This window comes from Poecilia reticulata, chromosome 12 (genome assembly GCF_904066995.2).
Source record: "Poecilia reticulata chromosome 12, P_reticulata-male-v2, whole genome shotgun sequence".
Lineage (NCBI taxonomy): Eukaryota > Metazoa > Chordata > Actinopteri > Cyprinodontiformes > Poeciliidae > Poecilia > Poecilia reticulata.
The window spans coordinates 19,310,568-19,330,601 of NC_088841.1; the positions used below are offsets into that span (position 1 = coordinate 19,310,568).

General features: G+C 39.5%; 1 protein-coding gene across 6 annotated transcripts in view; it reads left to right on the top strand.

Moving 5' to 3' along the window:
- Positions 1 to 20,034, top strand: part of ank1b (ankyrin 1, erythrocytic b) — a 97,896-nt gene that overhangs the window by 62,879 nt on the left and 14,983 nt on the right. For 3 of the 6 annotated variants that reach the window (XM_081613521.1, XM_081613516.1, XM_081613517.1), the window contains exons 14-40: positions 1,057 to 1,155; positions 1,346 to 1,543; positions 1,652 to 1,750; positions 1,932 to 2,030; positions 2,232 to 2,429; positions 2,542 to 2,640; positions 3,674 to 3,772; positions 3,866 to 3,964; positions 4,100 to 4,192; positions 4,368 to 4,440; positions 5,167 to 5,187; positions 6,399 to 6,522; positions 6,989 to 7,052; positions 7,280 to 7,392; positions 7,488 to 7,712; positions 9,618 to 9,772; positions 9,984 to 10,195; positions 11,273 to 11,477; positions 11,579 to 11,675; positions 11,806 to 12,034; positions 12,215 to 12,343; positions 14,017 to 14,136; positions 14,724 to 14,808; positions 16,863 to 16,937; positions 17,184 to 17,315; positions 17,580 to 17,738; positions 18,243 to 18,314. In XM_081613521.1, the coding sequence (XP_081469647.1) occupies positions 1,057 to 1,155; positions 1,346 to 1,543; positions 1,652 to 1,750; positions 1,932 to 2,030; positions 2,232 to 2,429; positions 2,542 to 2,640; positions 3,674 to 3,772; positions 3,866 to 3,964; positions 4,100 to 4,192; positions 4,368 to 4,440; positions 5,167 to 5,187; positions 6,399 to 6,522; positions 6,989 to 7,052; positions 7,280 to 7,392; positions 7,488 to 7,712; positions 9,618 to 9,772; positions 9,984 to 10,195; positions 11,273 to 11,477; positions 11,579 to 11,675; positions 11,806 to 12,034; positions 12,215 to 12,343; positions 14,017 to 14,136; positions 14,724 to 14,808; positions 16,863 to 16,937; positions 17,184 to 17,315; positions 17,580 to 17,738; positions 18,243 to 18,314 (3,373 nt within the window). The remainder of the gene's footprint in view (positions 1 to 1,056; positions 1,156 to 1,345; positions 1,544 to 1,651; positions 1,751 to 1,931; positions 2,031 to 2,231; positions 2,430 to 2,541; positions 2,641 to 3,673; positions 3,773 to 3,865; positions 3,965 to 4,099; positions 4,193 to 4,367; positions 4,441 to 5,166; positions 5,188 to 6,398; positions 6,523 to 6,988; positions 7,053 to 7,279; positions 7,393 to 7,487; positions 7,713 to 9,617; positions 9,773 to 9,983; positions 10,196 to 11,272; positions 11,478 to 11,578; positions 11,676 to 11,805; positions 12,035 to 12,214; positions 12,344 to 14,016; positions 14,137 to 14,723; positions 14,809 to 16,862; positions 16,938 to 17,183; positions 17,316 to 17,579; positions 17,739 to 18,242; positions 18,315 to 20,034) is intronic. The other 3 variants (XM_081613520.1, XM_081613518.1, XM_081613519.1) reach the window with 3 other exon arrangements.

Here is a 20,034-nt window from a genome sequence, read left to right on the forward strand (position 1 = left end):
GAGAAAAATTATTTATTTGTTTTAAAAGGGGGACTGTGGTACAAAAATAAGTAGGTCTTGTGTTGCATCCAGTTTCATCACCCATTACAACACTGTCACAACCTGGCTCATTGGCTCTTACAAAAATGTGAAAGAATGGTTTCCAGTTATTCATTTTAGAGAAAATAGCAACAAATAATATGATGTATGAAGTCATTGAAATAGGTCATGTTAATATAAGTGAGTGGACGTGCTCAATGTGAAGTGAGTGAGTGATAAATTACAGAAACTGTAACGCGACCAAAATGCAAAGTAAACAAATTTGGGCCTTGGGGACGTGCATGGCAAAGAGAGGGAAGAGAAAAGCCTCCACCCCAACATCCGGTCCTCCTTCCCTCTACACAGCATCCAGGCACTTACATGGGACAAAGGTCTCATAAAGTCCGTTGCAGCCAACAGGTCCATTCCTTCAAACAACCAGGGTTGTCACAGGACTGAGTGAGGATTTACATCAGCCGCAAATTTCATCTCCAGAAAATAGGCTTACGAAATATTTTTTTTAGTTGACATTGGATTTCCTTTATTTCAACATAAGTTTAACTGAAAGTTTATTTGGGAAACGAGCTCCAGATAATATTGTTTGAAATGATTGCAATCACAAAATTAGCCTATTTTTTATTTATTTATTTTATATATGGACCTTATGGAACCATTATCACTAAGAAATTGTGCTTGTTTATTGAAGATAATGAGATCACCAAATAATCGGCACAACAAAACAAAGTCAAGTTTTTGCCATGTCAAAAAAATTAAATTACAAAATTGTTATCAAGTTCAAAATCTCATTATCTTGACATGATGAGAAAACTACTCAACTAAAGACTAGAAACATCAACATTTTGAAATTGGCTGACTTGTGAGAACATGGGTTCTCCGCATTATCCAATCAGGATCTGATTTTAGCCATGGTTTTTCACTGATCAGCAGTAACAACCGTCTCTACTTCTTAATAGAGCAAATATTTCATCGGTTGAGTATTTGAGCCGTTCGATTAAGTGTCTCTTTGTACTGTAACAGAAAGTGGAGACCCCCCTCCATATGGCCTCCAGAGCAGGACACTGTGAAGTGGCTCAGTTCCTGCTACAGAACGCAGCGCAAGTGGACGCAAAAGCAAAGGTATCATCATCATTTGTACTTTTATTATTAAGAAAAGCAAAAAAAAAAAAATCTCATTAGTGGCTCCTTTAGGCATTCACAAAGACTTGCATTGAGTTCAGGTTCTGAATATCAAGTTTGCATTGGCGCTGTGATCATCATTTAATTTGCTGTGTAAAACAATTTCAGCACTGTTGTTATCCCCCTGCAGGATGACCAGACACCCCTACACTGTGCGGCTCGTATGGGCCACAAGGAATTGGTCAAGCTGCTCCTAGAGCACAAGGCTAACCCTGACTCAGCGACGACTGCAGGTCACACGCCTTTACACATCGCTGCACGTGAAGGACACATCCACACCATACGGATATTATTAGACGCAGGAGCCCAACAAGTGAAGATGACAAAGGTGGGGTGGATTATGAAACCCCGGTGTCACATTTTGCATCATCAACATGTAAATTTATCTGTCAACCCTTTTTCGTGTGTTTCGTTTTATTCCCCGTCTCTGGAGCAGAAAGGTTTCACTCCTCTCCATGTAGCTTCTAAATATGGAAAAGTGGATGTAGCGGAGCTTCTTCTGGAAAGAGGCGCCAATCCAAATGCAGCAGGGAAAGTGAGTCATCGCTTAACTCCTGTACCTCGATAATCAAACCTTAGTGAGGAAATGTTGCTTTATCAGCTTTTTACCATAGTACGTGTCCCATACACACGCACATATTTCTGTGTTATGTTTGTGTATGTGCATCTCTAGGTTTATATATGTTTACATGTGTATGTGTGTGTGTGGTTGACAGAACGGTCTGACACCCCTTCATGTGGCCGTGCATCACAACAACCTGGATGTTGTTAAACTCCTGGTCAGCAAGGGAGGATCTGCCCACAGCACTGCCCGAGTAAGATGCTCACTGATGAGTGTGCACATGCTCACACAAGCCCTCAGCCTATGGAGAAACTCTTGAACCTGTCCTTGTACTTGCTAGATATCTCTTTTACAGAAGCATTCAAGTATTTACTGTGAGTTGCACTCGGACAGGCGTTCCAAAGACCAATGTCCATGCCTGTGTGTGTGTGTGTGCCTTTGTCTATTCCTCCAGAACGGTTACACTCCTCTGCACATAGCTGCCAAGCAGAACCAGGTGGAGGTGGCCAGTGTTCTGCTTCAGAATGGAGCGTCCCCAAATGCAGAGTCCCTCCAAGGCATCACGCCCTTGCACCTGGCTTCACAGGAGGGGCGGCCCGACATTGTGGCTCTGCTCATCTCCAAACAGGCAAATGTAAACCTCGGAAACAAGGTAGGGTAAAACGGAACTAAAAGTTTATCTCTTGAATTTGAATATACAAAAGGTGCTAAAGGAGGCAAGCTAAACTGAAGTTGGCTGGTTCTTTTTTGCCGTTGCTTTTCAGAATGGACTGACTCCTCTGCATCTCGTAGCTCAGGAGGGTCATGTGGGCATCGCAGACACTTTGGTCAAACAGGGCGCATCCGTTTATGCTGCTTCACGGGTAATTCACACCGCCGGACAAGGGCATGCGTTGACAAGATTCGTTGGATCTGATAAAACACAGAGGCTGACATCAGAATCTGAGTGGAATCATTAGCTCATTTTAAACAGTATGCTGCTTCATAGTTCTTTGCCTAGTCCTCATTTTTGACAGAGGTCAAAACTGAGTAAAGGGATTCGAGATGAAGGAAAGTCTATCAGTCGGATTCATTGTTTTCATAAATAGAGGTGCTAATCAAGATGATGTTAACCGCAGCAATGTTACGGAGGAGAAAAGAAATAGAAATTAAAACAGTGTGTAACAGTCAGGTTTTTTTTTTTTTAAAGATTCTTCTTAAATGTAATATGTTAAATTAGATTTAAGCATGAAACTACTTGATTTAATTTGTTAACCTACAGCAAGGCATCATCACCAGCAGACTAAACAACAGACATTCAATAAAATAAGGATTTTTCAGGCATGAGATTTAAACCATTTAAACCAACCAAGCCAGCACAAATGCTTGGCTTGTGCTTGAAAAATGTGAAATGTAATTTCTGTAATACAGAATGAGCCATTTGAACATAACGGTTCGTCACCAGATGGCATTCTTTTTTTCATAGTCAGTGAAATGAACAATCATATTAACTATAGCAATGTTTTTTAAGGAGTAAGTAAATGGCGCAGCTAAGACATAGTCTGCAATTTTTTTGGTGAAATTCAAAAGCTGTGAATAATCTTTATGGTTATTTTGTTATTTTTACATTGTGTCAAACAGCTAGGCAAACATGTAGGCTTTTGGAAAAAGTAGGCAAAATGACAATAGCTAACAGAACTACAAACATATTTAAATAGTAAAGTATTCATGCCAATGTGCTCATTAGTTATGTTTATAATTGAACTGCTCTTAATAAATAAAGTTCTCTTTTTTGTGTGTGTGTCCTGTTTAGATAATGCATTTTTTGTTGCCATGTCTGAATCATTTTAGATTTGTTAATCATGTTGAATCAGACAATTAGAAACTATTCATAAAGTCTTTCTTATCTTCCCTCAGATGGGCTATACCCCCCTCCATGTGGCCTGTCACTATGGAAACATAAAGATGGTGAAGTTTCTTCTGCAGCAGCAGGCTCATGTGAATGCCAAAACAAGGGTAAAACTCTTCTGCGACTTTAAGAGCTAGGAACATTGCTTTTTGTCTTTATACTTTTGAATGAATGTACATTTGTTGTTTTTATTCCTGCAGATGGGCTACACCCCTCTGCACCAAGCAGCTCAACAGGGCCACACTGACATTGTGACTTTACTACTGAAACATGGAGCCATGCCTAATGAAATCACATCAGTAAGACATTCAAATGTTCTTTTTTTATTTACTTGCACTTAACAGTTTTGAATTCTAAACTCTGCATAGAAATTAAATATGCTGATATTTTATTTGAAAAAGGAGAACATTCTTGAAGTGTATTTTTCTCTGCAGAATGGGACATCTCCTCTTGGCATCGCTAAGCGATTGGGTTACATTTCTGTCATCGACGTGCTAAAGCTGGTTACAGAGGAGTCTGTTTCCGCTGTGAGTAACGCATCGCCCTCTGGGTACAATGATTTAAAAAGCGAGCTTCAAAATTATTTTCACGGCAAAAATATATCTTTTTTTGATCAAATTCTTGGACAAAGTGGAATCCAAAGTTTCCTTTCTCTACTCCCGCCATTCATCTTACTTTTAATCTCCGTTTGGTTTTTCACAGATGACCACAGAGAAGCATCGGATGAGCTTTCCTGAGACAGTAGATGAGATTTTGGATGTTTCTGAAGATGAAGGTAGGTTTTCTGTTAGAATTATGTTATATCATGCAGTTTTCAGCATCTTTCACAGTTATTGGCATCACAGCAAACGGATGTTATATCTAGTCGTCAGTTAGACATGTTTTCTTTCAGGTTTTAAATTTATGCCACACTTGCATCCCATGGAAACTGGAAGTCATTGACATTGTAATTGTAGTTCCTAATCACTACAACTTTACAAAAAGAGAAATGATTTCATTAAGTTTGAATCTTGCACTTTATCATATTTTTGTTTTGTTTGTTTTTTAAGATAATTTTATGATGTTTCAACTTTGTGTACCTTTTAATTACTGTTTTGAATGCTGCGTACCTCTGGGCCATATCTCACACAAAACGTAGATTTTATCTCAAGTTTTTGTAAAAAAAAAAAAAAAAAATTTTATATCAGAATTGTTCAGTGTTATTGATAATTGTGACTTCAGTGATTTTTTTTTTTATAGTTAAAAATAATTTTCTAACGTAAGCTTTGTTTCTCCCTTAAATAAATATGTTTTTCCAAAGTGTGATTAATGTGTTTTTCACTCATCTTTGCCAAGTATGCCAATGATTGTGGAGGGTGCTGTTGCTTTTACTGTGCTTATTTCCAGCTTTTGCCTTATTTAGCTAGAGGAAAACTTCATGGGAAGTATAGAAAAATGCCACTGTCGATGTTTCTGTTTATATGCTTACAGTTTATAACCTTTCCTTCTATTTGTTTTGTAGGAGTTTGCCAGCTAACTTTAGGTATGATTGTATCCATTTCTCTGCCTTGTCCGGTCCGGTGGCTAGTGAATGTGTGCCGTCATCGCAGTTACTTTCATTATCTCTGTGTGTCACTAATTGTCTTTCTAATTATTCTCTGTCTTTCAACTCCAGCACTGTTTTCTCGTCTTTATCTTCATCCTCTCTATTGTATCTCTGTTCTTTTTTTCTATTCCAGCTTCTTCAGAAATTTATTGAAAAAAAATATTCCTGCTTCTCATCAGCATGTGTAAACGTCTCATTTTGCTTTCACCGGCGTCCGATGCGAATTTAAACGGGTTTATTACGGACAGTATTCCAATTCGTCAAAAATGGCTCTCTTCTAATATAATGTTGCTCTTCTTTTTTGCAACTTAATTGACCCATTAACTAATTAAACACATGCTGTGCAGCAGCTGTGACTCTCCTGAAAACAACACACAACCCCATTTGCTGTTTGATATGAGCACAGGCAGTTGCACATCAGCCTCGTTTTTCAATCCTCTTGGTCTTGTTTAATGTTTTTGGCGTTTGCGGAACAGCCTGTCCTGGTGGATGTCTGTAAACATCTCTGTCTGTTTAAGTGCCTAATTTAGAAGTCATACATATTATTTCTGTTTAATAACCGAGTTGTTTTCTCCTACACAGAACCACACAGTTATTCCATCCGTAATCAGCATGCTCACAAAAAACCCGGCTGTCACCAGGTTGCCTTGCAGTCTCCCTTCCATGCAGTGTACTATGCTGTCCTAATGATCACTGTCTTACCACGCTTCTTTTTTCCACTTCTGTGGTTTCCATTTGTTCTCAGTGTTGTTTGACTCCATTGCTTGGACTACAATGTTTACAGTTGCCTTGTGGCCGTTGTTCTCTGTGGTTTCTCTAAGGCGAAGGGATGGGAAAGAGGTGTATTACCAACCATCTTAACCTTTTGGATAAAGTCAGCTGAAATTATTGACATTTAAGTATTTATAGATGAGTTTTTAAAATACACAACAAATAAATTAGATTGGCATGCATCTATATATAATTTTTTTTCTTGCTATAGGAAATTTGTAGAACTTGGGAGATGAAATCAGCCACCATTTTGCATGGGCTACCTTGTTCTTTCTCCTAATCCTGTTCTCTTTACAACCAGTTTTTTTTTTTTACCTTTTGAGATTTTTTTGTCTTTAACTTTTCAGCCTTCCTCTTCCTTTTTATTGTATCGCCAGGAGATGAATTGCTCGGGCTGGATGGCGCACGCTATTTGAAACTTGATGACTTCAAAGACCAGGATGATGACTTTCTCTCCCCAAAGAAAACCCTGAGAGATTTTGAGGGGGGGGCGGGAACCACGTAAGTCAGGTTTCTGAGGTTTGAACCACACATGCTAATAAAATTAGGCTAAAGTTATGCAGATGGTTACTTTTTAAGGTCTTTGCTGTGTAGTGGATAGATTGTTGGTTTCTATACATGTTGAATCAGATCTCTGGATTTGTTTTTGTCAAACAATATGCGCTATCGTTAACCGAAACTCATCAAAAGTTACAAACTGGTCATTTATTTATGACTAGTTGGAAATCAGATTCTGCTGGTTCTGCTGTCTATATATAAAACATTAGCATTGCTTGCACATTTGAATGCCACTGTATATTTTGTCATAATAGATAACATCATGCATTTTCTGTTAAGAGCAAGCATGCATATGGTTGTTCTTGACAATTAGATACAGAAAACTTAATTGCCTTATTAATATTTTATTGCATAGAAATATGAAGTCACTGTGTTCTGCCTTTGATTTTTCTGATTTCCTCCCTCACAGGCCATACTCCCCTGCTATTCCCAGGATTCCTTGTGTGTCCCCGGAGACAGTACAGCTCGACCAGGTAGCCTTCAGCCTCATTCACATTTAACAAGCTCATGTTGCTCAATAAAATATTAATATAAAATAGTTTTTCTGGCTGTTTCTGTCCTTTCCTTACATTTCTTACATTATGGAGCATTTTTAATCATTTTATTTTCTTCCTTTTTCCTTTTCTGTGTCTTAATCTTTACCATTTGTGGTTGTGTATGTTTTTTTTTGTGGTTTTTTTATTATTATTATTGTTCTCAGCACACGCCCATCCCTTTACCAAAAGAGTATGATGAGGATTCTCTTATACCGAGTAGTCCCGCTACAGAGACCTCAGACAACGTCAGCCCTGTGGCCAGCCCCATTCACACAGGGTGAGCTAATCAGTTCATAATCCTTTAATTGCTTGCTTTAAAAGCTCCTATCAGTACTATTGCATTAAAACCACCTGTCACCCCACAATGCCCAGGTTCCTGGTGAGTTTCATGGTGGATGCACGTGGAGGCTCCATGCGAGGAAGCAGACACCACGGCTTGCGGGTGATCATCCCTCCCCGCACCTGCGCTGCACCGACACGCATCACCTGCCGTCTTGTGAAACCCCAGAAACTGACGACGCCTCCTCCACTGGTGGAGGGAGAGGGCCTGGCTAGTCGCATCATCTCCCTGGGGCCCTCCAGCATGCAGTTTCTGGGGTGAGTCGAACTCATATTTGGTCAGTTTGTGCTCAGCAGTATTAAAGTTAGCAATTTTAAGTATTTCTCAAGTATGAGGAGGTTAAATTAAGGAAAATAGCGAGTATTTTCAAAATTACAAATTTTTTCACAATAAATGTCCATCCTTTCATCCATTGCTTTTCGCTCTCTGGCTTGTGCAAGCTTCAAATTTAAAGGCAGGCCACAATGAAGAAATATCTATCGCAAAGTCGGAATGATATTGTGAATAAAAAAAAATTCTGGAAATTAAAATTTATAAAGTTTGGATATTTTTGCATGTGAACTTCACATACAAGTGAAGTCCAAACATTAATTTTGTCTTCATTGTTGTACCTGTTAGTTGTTGGGATATATTAGATAACCAGTAACCATTTTGTCCTTGACATCAGAAGCAGGGAGAACGAAGGAGCAAGCATAAGGACTTCAGCCAGTTTGACAAGACACATTTCTGCGGCTGTACGGCCGATTCAGAGAATCTCCATATTGAGTTGTTGTTCTTGGTCTGCAGAACTCGGTGTCTTTCAAAAATGTCCCTGTGAATTAGCAGTGATGCTCAGAGTGGACTCATTAAGACAAGTGGAGAGTGAAGAGTAGCCCTTGTGGTTTGATCCATTATCTGCTAGGCGAGCTACTCTGGCTCAATTAAGGAATGATCACAAGAACAACAAACATCCTTATTTCAGTTTTCTCTTCATATTTTCTCTTTCTGACTTCTACCAAAGAGTTCAATTTCTGCTAAGACCCCCAGTGATCCCAGAATGCAATACAGAAGGACATCCATATTTATTCTCTATAACAGTGGGCCCCAAACTACGGCCCGCGGGCCGTATCCGGCCCGCCTCCACATTTGGTCCGGCCCCCTGAACAATACCAGAGAGCATTCAGATTTTTTTCCATATATTGTATTTTCCGGTTTATATGTGGATTTTTCTTCATCCACCAGGGGGCTCTTTAGCAGGAAGTGTGTCCCGTAAACTGTGGGTGTTTTGTTTTTCATGGCGCATTGCTGCCATCTGTTGGACTTTTAGGGAACTGCTTGACTTTTATGTTATTTAATCAGTACGGTTGTTTGCTAGCGGTAGAGCAGATGAACGCCGCATTCCAGGTTGAATTCTTCGAAGCAATGCCTGTAACTAGCAGCTTATACTTCAAAACGTTACTTTCCCTCAATGGAATATATACTAGTCAATACCAGTGACCGTTTCACTAACGGTTTTTGCCCATGTGCTTTCTGGGTAAAAATCAATAAGTCAATCGAGAAACGCGCAACAACCCCCCCTCAACAACGCAGCGCAGGTGATAAACGTGTAACACTTTTTCTGTTACAAACTGACACCGGCACCCCACCAGAGAAGGGAAAAGTTATGTGGCCCTCACAGGAAAAAGTTTGGGGACCACTGCTCTATAAGAAGTTAATGCTCTAAACAAGTCCATGATGGTTGCAATAAAAACATTCTAGAACAGACTGTGCTCTACAGTTTGTAACATTACTGCATTCTGGTCTTAATGTTGTGCCTTATTGGTATATTACTCAGACTTTGGACAGCGTTGTTGGTCCGTTCATTTTGGTTTGTTGTAATTCCTACTGTACCCTTGCAATGTCCTCAACTGTCCTTGTTTCCAGCTCTCACCACCCACATTCTTCACCTCTTTCCTCTCACCTATAGTCCCTGCAGATCCTCCTCTGCTCATGCTTGTCATGGGTTTGGTTTACTGAGGTCTTTGATCATTACAGAAGTATCTTGTATTATTCTGTCGAAAACCAGGAATTTCTTATACCAGTACAAATATGTAATCGCCTCTAACTCACTGAAGACTCTTGATTCAAACTGAAAAATTTATAAAGACATTAAAGACTTTTAAAAGTACTTTATACCTTCACAGGCCTGTCATAGTGGAAATCCCCCACTTTGCCTCATTGGCCCGTGGGGACAGGGAACTTGTGGTCCTCCGAAGTGAAAACGGCTCCGTTTGGAAGGAGCATCGCAATCGCTATGGAGACGAAGTGCTAGAAACCATTTTGAATGGCATGGATGAAGGTCAGTTTAATTTGAACAGGTACTTTCTTCCCACAACTGCTTGCATGTTCTCAGAAAAGTCACTTGCCACCTTGAGATGCAGCCCTCAAAGGAAACTTTCTCAAGGCCGCTGTCTCAGCAAACTTTGAAAGTCAAGATTCTCCTGATTTACATTAAGCCAATAAAAATCCATCGTTTTGCCTCCCTCTGACCTTTCTTCACTTTGCTGTAGACTTGGAGAGTCAAGAGGAGCTGGAGAAGAAGAGGATACGTCGAATCATCTCCACCGACTTCCCCCTCTACTTTGCTGTAGTCTCTCGCATTCAGCAGGAAAGCGATCTCATCGGCCCCGAAGGTGGCCGGCTCACCAGCAAGCTGGTGCCCCACGTGGAAGCCATCTTCCCTGAGACGGCCGTCACCAAGAGAGTGAGGCTGGGATTGCAGGTAAAGAGATGGGAAGACATTTCTGCACCAACGCATAGAAAAAGTAACTGCTGGGATGTTTGATGTTTCACTCTGTCTTGGAAAGAGAGAAACTCTGTGGTCTTTAGTGGCACATTTACCCGCTGGATTAATGTTGGCTTTCATTGATTTATGTTTTTGAGCTGCTCTTTTTGGCAAATAAGGGAATATACTATACTTTTAGTTTTTAGGACTCATGTTGATGTTGCCCTCTTAAGAATATCTAAGCATCGTAAGTGACTTTTCTCAGCTGTAAATCGGCGTCTCAACCCTTCTGTTTCAAGCACAAGATAAAGAAATTTGCCTAACTCTTTAGTTAATACCCCTTTTCACAAATCTAACACAACACACTCACTAGAGTCTAAAAATAAACAAATAACAACTGACCACTCTATACCATAGTTATTCCTGGTTGTAGTGAACATGAAATAAGTGAGTGAGCAAGTGAACATTTCAAATAGCTTGTTTAAACTGCACTGCTGATTATGAAACCGTATGATGAAACCAGTGTTTTTTAATAGACTCCTGCTTGTAAAGTTGACACACATAAGTCACCAGTCAGGCAAACCTTTTATTGTTGTACACATAATGGGCTTTCATTGTATTTTTTTTCTTTGTTTGTTTTGGTTACATACCTTACTAACATTTTTTGTTTTGTCTCGACGACAAGTCGATGTAAAATCAATTGCATGAGTCTGCATTTTTTGCTTTGCCTGACATTGGTTTGTTTTATGTTTTGCTTTTATCCAGCTGTCGTTCGTCTCTGCTCAGTTGCCTGATTTAAGTTGTGAGCCTCACTGCCTGAGCTGATGCACTGGTCTGAGTTGGGTCAGATGTGAAATATGACTTTGTTGCATGTGTGAGTATGGCTGTGAGTTTGTTGTTTCAGCTTATTGCACTTTTTTTTTCTTCAGTTCTCGTTTAAGCATTAGTTCCACACTTATCCTTTGAAACTTTATACGCTGATTTTTTTGTTAGTTTTTTTTTTTTTCTCTCCTGCAGTCATGTTTTTTTTCTGGATTTTCTTAACAATCTTTTGTCCCCCTGAATAAATTTCAGGCACAACCAATCCCTGATGAACTGCTAACTAGGCAGCTGGGAAACCAGGCAACCTTCAGCCCGGTGGTTACAATCGAACCCCGGCGGCGCAAGTTCCACCGTCCAATTGGTCTGCGCATTCCTTTACCTCCATCCTGGAGGGAAAGTCCACGTGATGCAGGGGAGGGAGACACCACCAGCTTGCGCCTTCTCTGCAGTGTTATAGGTACTGTTAAAAAAGAAAAAAAAGTCCAACCTCGAATTGCTAAGGACTGCAAGAAACTGTGTCTTTGCAGATTAAACTCACTGTTTGTTTTTGTGACTTAGGTGGAACAGCTCCAGCTCAGTGGGAGGACATTACTGGAACCACCAAGCTGATGTACGCGAGTAGCTGTGCCAGTTTCACCACCAACGTGTCTGCAAGGTAAGCAACTCGGCACGAACTTTGTGAAAAGAAAAAATCTATTACCACCCTTCTTATTTTTTCCACAATCTTCATGTGCAGACATTTAGTGTCTACTAGCTTGAATCATTTGTTCCTCTTTCCCATCCAGATTCTGGCTGGCAGATTGTCCTCGTACAGCAGAGGCAGTGACCTTTGCCAACTTGCTGTACAAGGAGCTCATGTCAGTCCCATATATGGCCAAATTTGTAATTTTCGCGAAGATGAACGAAGCTCGGGAAGGTCGATTGCGTTGCTACTGCATGACAGATGACAAGATGGACAAGACTCTGGAACTGCACGAAAACTTCTCAGAGGTGGCCCGAAGTCGAGACATCGAGGTAAGCGCAAAGGAGAACAGTGATCACGCTGACAGAAAAAGTGGCAAAGAACTGACTTTGTTTTTATGTTCTCCCTTATTTTACTTCTCAGTCAGTCTCGGAGATGTACATTTTAGTAATTTATTTTGAAGTGGATGGTCATAGCCTGCTTGTTTTCTAACATTGGGATGGTTTTCACAGCTTATGGAGGGCATGCCGCTGCACCTGGAGTGTTCTGGGAATTTAGTACCCATCCGGAAGGCCACTCAGCAGCCTCGCAGCTTCAGCTTCCAGGCCTTCAGAGACAACAGACTGCCTGTTTCTGTCAAGGTCTGTCTCTATGTGGCTGTTCACTTGCCTAACTTTCTATCACTTACCATTCATTCCATATGGGTTTTTATTTTATTTAGTTTTGGGATTTAACACAGCAAGGATCCTCTTTACAGATGATCAATATTCTTCCAATATTCCAGATTACTTATTGATTAACAGACACCCAACAGTAACTATTTTTAATGGTATCAATATTATGAAAAGCAGGGCGTGCCATTGAAACAAAAAGACTATTGCCCACCTGAAAAATTGACGATGCAAACAATAAAAGTTGAATTTATACCAACTGTATAATATGATTTGCTCTGTAATATTATATGGAGGACATGTGATATTTAATTATCTTTTTTTGCCTTTATTGTGAATTTATCATTATCAATTTAAAAATAAAGCATGTTATCATAGAATTCTGCAATTAATTGGACGTACTGTTGGAAAAGTTTGGTGAAAAAAAATGAATAAATTTGAATGATGAGGACTGAGGCAGAATGGCGGTTTTAATGCAATAATGTCAGATATTTCCTTACATGTTCAAAGCTAGAAAGTGTTGAAACTTAACTTCATTCAAGTATTATATTTTCTGTGCAACACTGAAATCTTTGAGCCTTTCTCACCATTTGACGTTCAAATCTGGGAACGCTGTAAAACGATGTTTAATGTCTGGGAAAAACTTGGAAAACCAACGTCTGCATCTCTATGCTGGAGAGGTTTAAAAATACCTGCGGTTTGGTTTTAACTCTTAATGTAGTATTTCAGCCCTTCGCTGTAAATCCAGGATATACAAAAAACAACAACAAAACCTTTTTAACGCTTTTTTTTTAGTTGATCTCAAATCAACAAAGACAAATCCGTATGTGCAGAGAAAAGAACAATAAATGCATGAATGATGTATAAACTGATTCAGAAGAGTCAGCCCACAGGTTGATGGAGCTCCAAGATTAAATGTAGCTCACACTTGAGAGCAAAGTCTTTGAAAACTACATGAAACTCTGTGTATAAACCTTGTCTTGTCTGTCCTGTGACCATATTGATGTAATTTCATTGTGTTGTACGGTGTTCTTTTTCCCTAAGTACATCCAGTTTTTCTTTTTTTTTCGCCATCCATATCTGTCGGTGTGACTTATGGTACTATGTAATAGCACCTACCTAAATTCTTGTAGCCATGCAGCAAACAACTTACCTATCTATCCCCCGACTCTCTTGGGTAATTGTTTGCATGCCCTGTGTCTCCCTCACTTTCTTTGCCTGCCTTCCAATCTTTGCGGCCTTGCCTGTCTGTACGTGTCTGTCTCACTGTCTCTCTTTCTTTCTCTCATGGTCACTCTGTAACTGTCTGATCTGACAGACGCCCAGGTAAAATGTGCAGGTAAATCTCTCTCTCTCTTGCCTGCCTGTGGACTGCTTCCATCCCTGTTTCCCCCTGCTTCTTGTCCAATGTTACTGCGCACCAACCTCGAGGCTCTGTGGAGAGATCTAACGCCTCTTTCTGATCTGTTTGTCCTTTCCTCTCACTCCTCCCTTCTTTTTCTCTGCTTTCACTCTAATATTTTCCGATGTGCATCGTCTTGTGCACTCTTTCTTTCACATTCTTTTCTCTGGTCTGTTCTCCACCTACGTCTATCTGTTTTTCTGCTCTTTTCCTTCTTTGTTCTGTCACCTGTATGTGCCAGGTGAGGGACAGTAACAAGGAAGCCACTGGGTTTCTGTCTTTTCTGAGGAAATGCACAAAGTACGAGGACTCGCAACACGTCTTGTGTAACCTTAATATAACTATGCCACCTTGTGTCAAGGTAAGAACTCGCCATGATACATGAGCACGCATTTAAACATGAGAGCTTAGAAAATGAATATAAATGAAGGTTGTGAGGTCAAATTCTTACTGGGTTAAAAATTAGTACACATCTCAAGTAGCAGGGGATTAATAATGAATAGTTATTTTTAGTTGTCTGAGAATTTAATAATTCAAAAATGTCACAATAAAAATGTGCCCAGTTAGAACATTCTGATGAATTTGAAGGAATTCATTTTTACTGTTGGACTTAAAGAGTTCTTTGAAAGTACAGACATGCATTTTTGAAGACTTTTACTTATAATTTGCTTTCCATATTGACAAATTGCATTTTTGTTTATGTGGGCCTGTATCTATATTACTTTGTAGCAAAGATGGGACATTATTAAAATAAAGACATGTAATTTATTTCAAAGTTTTTTATGCATTGGTTTGCACCAGAGATGCAAACCAATTTAAAGGCTGCTTTATTCCTCTTAGAGTCGAATATTTTTATTTCACTGTTGTCGTTTCCATGTTCTCCAATTAAGATGTTTTCCAGACAATCGTTTGCCATAAGAAACCATTGTTATTTGGTCTCTATTTTAGGTTGCTGGGAGTGAGGAACGCAGGCGAACTTTGACCCCTCTGGCCCTGAGAGAGCGCTACAGTGCACTGAACGAGCCCGGTGTGGGTACGTTTTTATTATCTGTACTTCAGCCCTCTCCTCATAGACACACACTGGAGATGGGCACAGAATGTTGCGCTGCCCTTTTGCCCAGACCCCCCGCTTCCCCAATCTGCCCCTACTCCACCCTCTCTGCCTCTATTTGTCTCATGTGCACGCATGGCACAAAGACTAAAGCCTTGGATGCAATGCACTGCTGTACAGTATGCCCCAGAGTTTGTGGCAGTGCAGTTCGATGAAAGCACACAGAATGTGAGGCCAGGAGACAAGCAGCCGTCTGGAACATGGCCTGCAGTGCAGTAGCTCCATGGCACCTGGAAAGTCTGACTTATTCTTTCCTGAGTGTCTTGGATATTCGAACAACGACTTCTGTGATTGGTTAAGCATGGCGCTGGTGTCTCCACTGCGACATCCAATGGCATGGCAGCAGATACTATTAGCTTATGAGCACTGAGAATGAGCAGGACCTCCCAGTGGAGCTAGACAGAGGAGCCCTTTACACTAGTTTTTGGTAAATGTGTAACAGTTACTCTTAAAGTTAAAACAAAAAAAGTGGTTTCCCAATGGAGGAGGGAGAAAAGGTCTCTTCTGTCTATTAAGTATACAGCGCTGCTACATTGCACCTTGGTCCCTCTGTAATGGTTACGGAATGCTACTATGGGACTAACATTTCAATGAACCCCAAAGTCTTACATCTTATACCCACACTCAGTCCTAACCGTGACGATTACTTGGATAGAAACACTGTTGTGGTTAGAGCTTATTTGGCTGGACAGAGGAGAAAAGGTATGTATTATCATGAAATCTTAACTAAAACTTTGATCAGTTTTAAATCTTTTTAGTTCACACATGACGAACTGTAATCTTATAACTTTTTTTATAGCTATACTCTACTTAACTTCATAATGATAGATCAAATGTTAGGATTCTGGCTGTCCTGGTCAGGATGTTTTAGCCCCTGATACAGAGGCATTGAAAAAGAGACATTTTTTTATACTATGTTCTTTAGTACCTTCACAAGAATTCACAAACTGTATTTATTAAGTGTTATGTGAAATACAATAGTATTCTGATTGCACAGCATTTTACTCACTCTCCAATGACATTAAGAATGGTGAAGTTTGTTCTTTCTGCGTTTCTTGATTGTGACAGATTTTTTTTGTTTGAACTTTAGTTTCTGTAGTTCAGACTCAAAATGAGGCAAAAACCTGATGTTAATTTGATCAGGAAAGTTTTAACCTCAAAGAAATTGCCACAAATTCACCTTAAACTACCACCAAGTCAAGTTGGCACATCTACTGCCTATTGATGCAGATACTACACATACAAAGGTTTATACTGCAAGCAATTTGCTAGTACTTTGAAGTTGAACTAATTCCCAATAATTTTACCAATATCCATTGTGTTATAATTAAAATAATTTAATAAAAAAACATTTTCTCCTTTATAAATGAAAAGAAAGCGAAGCAATTATTGGTTGTTCAAACAACATACATTTAAATTCATGCTGGTTGCTGAAGTGTTAGGCTAACAGTAACATGCTTAGTATTTCATTTAGTGACTTTAATAACTCAGCTCATGTTTTAGTGTTCTTCCAGTTGCTCATGACACAAAATCTTAAGAAAACTGAAAGAAAATGTTTTAAATCCTCACAAACTCAGCACTTTGAGCCTCATAAAAAACTTCTGATGCATATGATGACAACTAAGGACTGTGCACGGAGCAACATCCGGACACTGACAGACTAGGAGCTGCAGTGGCCAATATGGTCTCTCCCATCCACATTTGTGAGATCAACAAAAGAATATTCACTGTCAGATATGTTCACAATATATCTGCTAAATATAGGTGGTGATCTTTAAAAATCACCAGCACAAAACATGACGACAAATCTTAGGGAATCTAATACTAATGAATGTATTAAATCGCGAATTAGGATTAGGGAACCTGGAATCAAGACATTCCCGATTACAATCGTCTGAGTTTAGAAATCTGGCGTTTTTGACACCGTCTTTTCATGATATTTTGCGGGTCCTAAACTGCTCCCATTTTCTCTTTAGCTTCAGTGAACGCCATGGAGAGAACCGAGATCAAAATCAACATCATATCTGATCAGCTGGGCTTAAGCTGGGCAGGTTAGTAACTTCAGATTTGTACAAGCTTGAAACAAATACAGCGAGTAAACACAGACTAGTGGTTGATTTGATTTGGTCTTGACTAAGGAAGAGTTCCCTTGTCAAAGTTGTTCAGGTCATCTTAAGTGAACTTACAGTTTACAGACCAGGAGATGACCTGTGGTATTTACTTAATTTGTAAGAGATCGTAATGTCTTTATTTACTGGTGCACATATCCAGTTTATTTTATCTGCTCTTTCTTTCAGAGTTGGCGCGAGAGCTTCAGTTTAGCGTTGACGACATCAACAGGATCCGTGTAGAAAATCCAAACTCCCTTTTGGACCAGAGCTCCGCCCTGCTCAACCTGTGGCTCAGCAGAGAGGGCAAAAGGGCCAAAAGTGAGTCCAACATTTAAAATTCTTATTAAACTGACTACAGACTTACTCTGTAGGGGATTAAATACAATGTTTAAAACTCTGGAAAGTTCTTTAGATTTCAACCAACAGCAAGCAGCAGCACAAACGGATCTGTGTTAAAAGAAACTCAGAGAGAATTTGAAAGTGTAACTTTACAGATGCTTCACTGCAAGACGGGTTCTCATTTTCTATCTTTTCTATCATGTTCTCTCTTTTGTCTTTCACTGTGGTGTGTGTGCTGCTTAGTGGAGAGCTTGTACACTGCTTTAAAGAACATTGACCGTGCAGATATCGTGTCTTCACTTGAGGGTCAGGCCCCACAACAGGGGCCCGGGTTGTCAGAAGAGGGGGCCTGTCGTCTGGCGGACAGAGACTCTACATTGTTGTCCCCCAGTGTCATTAATGGTAAGAAACACAAACACAATACAGCATGAATTTAAGAGAAAACATTTTATGTATTAGTAGAGTGTTACTATTTATATATTTAAATCACAATGGCTTATGCTTGCTCGTAATTATCTTAAAGATGATGATGAAGATGATTACAAAATCCCTTCTACTTGGATATATGAGTTTAAAGGAGAAAATGAAGATTTCTTTATTGTTTTATATTTATTCTGTTTACTATGGTTTGAAATGACAATTTTTGGGAATATCCCAGTGTTAAAAATAATTTGGAAGCAAAGGTGATTAAAAAGAAAAGTAAGGAATTAAAAATGTGTCGCTCTAAGGAAACAGGCATTTTGCCAAAATCTCTATTTTCAAACATGGACTCGGTATTTAATTGAAATGTTTGCCCTGTTTGAGCCCCAGAAAGTGCCCCTCCGTTCCCCTTCATCTGTGGAAAATTGCCTGCTTCGTTAGAGTGTGGGTAACAGCCATTGTGCCTTGTTTCTGTTGCCCCACAAGAGATCACGGACACAAGGCCTTCACGCATAGTGCACAAGCCAAGAGTTATTAGACCCCCGTTTTTCAGAAGGGGTAAGTTGATCAGAAACTGGGGCTGCATGGTGGTTTGCTGCTCTTGATGATGATGATTACGGTGATGAGTCTCAGACGATGATTTTGAGGTCTGAGGAATGGTGTCGTTCTCCCACCATGAAAATGGCTTTTATCAGCATGCACTAACACCGCCTCTGTGCATTTCTCACCGGGGCACAAGTCATCTTCTTTAATTTTTATTTTTGTTAAGTTACACTTTGTTGCACTTCATAATTTAGATATGAATTATAATGTTTCTACTCATCTAGGAAAACCATCATAGCTCTCCTTTATATTTTGAATTTTAAGGCGACACAGCCGTAAAGGTATGAATCTGACAAGCGCAGTGTCTTGTGAACATATCTCGTGAAATTTTTTCACATTTTTTCATCCTAGATCCACATACTTCAGTGTATTTAATTGGGATCTTATGTGACAGACCAAGTAGTGCTTGATGTTGAAGTAAAGGAAAGTGATTAATCAATTAATCTTTTTACAAATAAAAGTCTGAATGTGACCTACCTGCATTTATATTCAGGCCCCTTTTACTCTGGAATGTCTTCCAAAATTACCAAAATAAAGTGCAGAATTGCTAGAGAACATTAGTAAACCAAGAGCACGAAGAAGGGTAATGTTATGGAAATGTTTAAAACACGGCTAGGTTTTAAACAGTAGCCAAGGCTCTACATATTTTATGAAGGACTGCAGAGATCCATGGTTCAGGGGGGGATAACCGGTTCACATGGCAACAACGGAAAAGTCTTTGTTAAACAAAAGCCTTAAAATTTAGTTGCGGTTTTCTACCAGCCTTGTAGGGCGCAGACCAAGCATGATAACATTTTGTTCCACAAGCAAAATACTGCATGTGGCAAGAAAAAAGAAGAAAAAAAAAACTGTACTGGAGATCAGCCCATTATCACCATCAACATATCAAACAGAGACTGGGAAAGTGGTCTCAGGTGACTGGAAGATGATGTAGCTAAATTCATCCAGTCCTGAGAGAAAACCTGTTAGGGGCTGTAAGAGACATGAGACTGGAGTGGAGGTAGCTTGAAACAAAACATTTTTATATTCAGGTGTCCTAATGGTCTAAGGAAAGTTACAACAGGGGACAATTTCTGGCAAGACTTGACAATTTTAATACACAAATACTTCCAAACCAATCCGATGGAAGTTTTTTGCTTAAAAAAAAAACAAAAAAGGATAAAGCTGGTGGAGGCATACCACAGATGATGAGTCCAAGGTATAGACTGATAAATACAAATTCTCATCACCCTTTTCAGATTTTTGTTTAAAAAAATTTATTCCTCTTTACAAAAATGTTATTCCTCTTTACAATTATGCACATGTCGGTCTGTCACATAGAGACCGGATTGTGAAGTGTTTGGATTGTGATTAAAAAAAAAAACTAAAACCAATGGTATATGTACCATCTCAATGCACTGTGCAAAAAATTCCTTCCATTTACTATGGATGTCTGGATTACATGTGGGACTGGTTGCGTATGTGTGCACATAAGTGTGTGCATACATATCTTTGTGTGTATGTCTGGGATGGATAAAGAGTCAAAACTGAACAAAATGAAAATGTGCTCTGGGCCTTCATTCCTTGTTCCTGTCTTTTCCTCTTCCTCTCTCACTCTTGCTTTCTTTTGTAACCTGAGAAAAAGACAACATTCCACACATCTCACTGCAGATGATGTTGGAATTGTCTCTCTTCC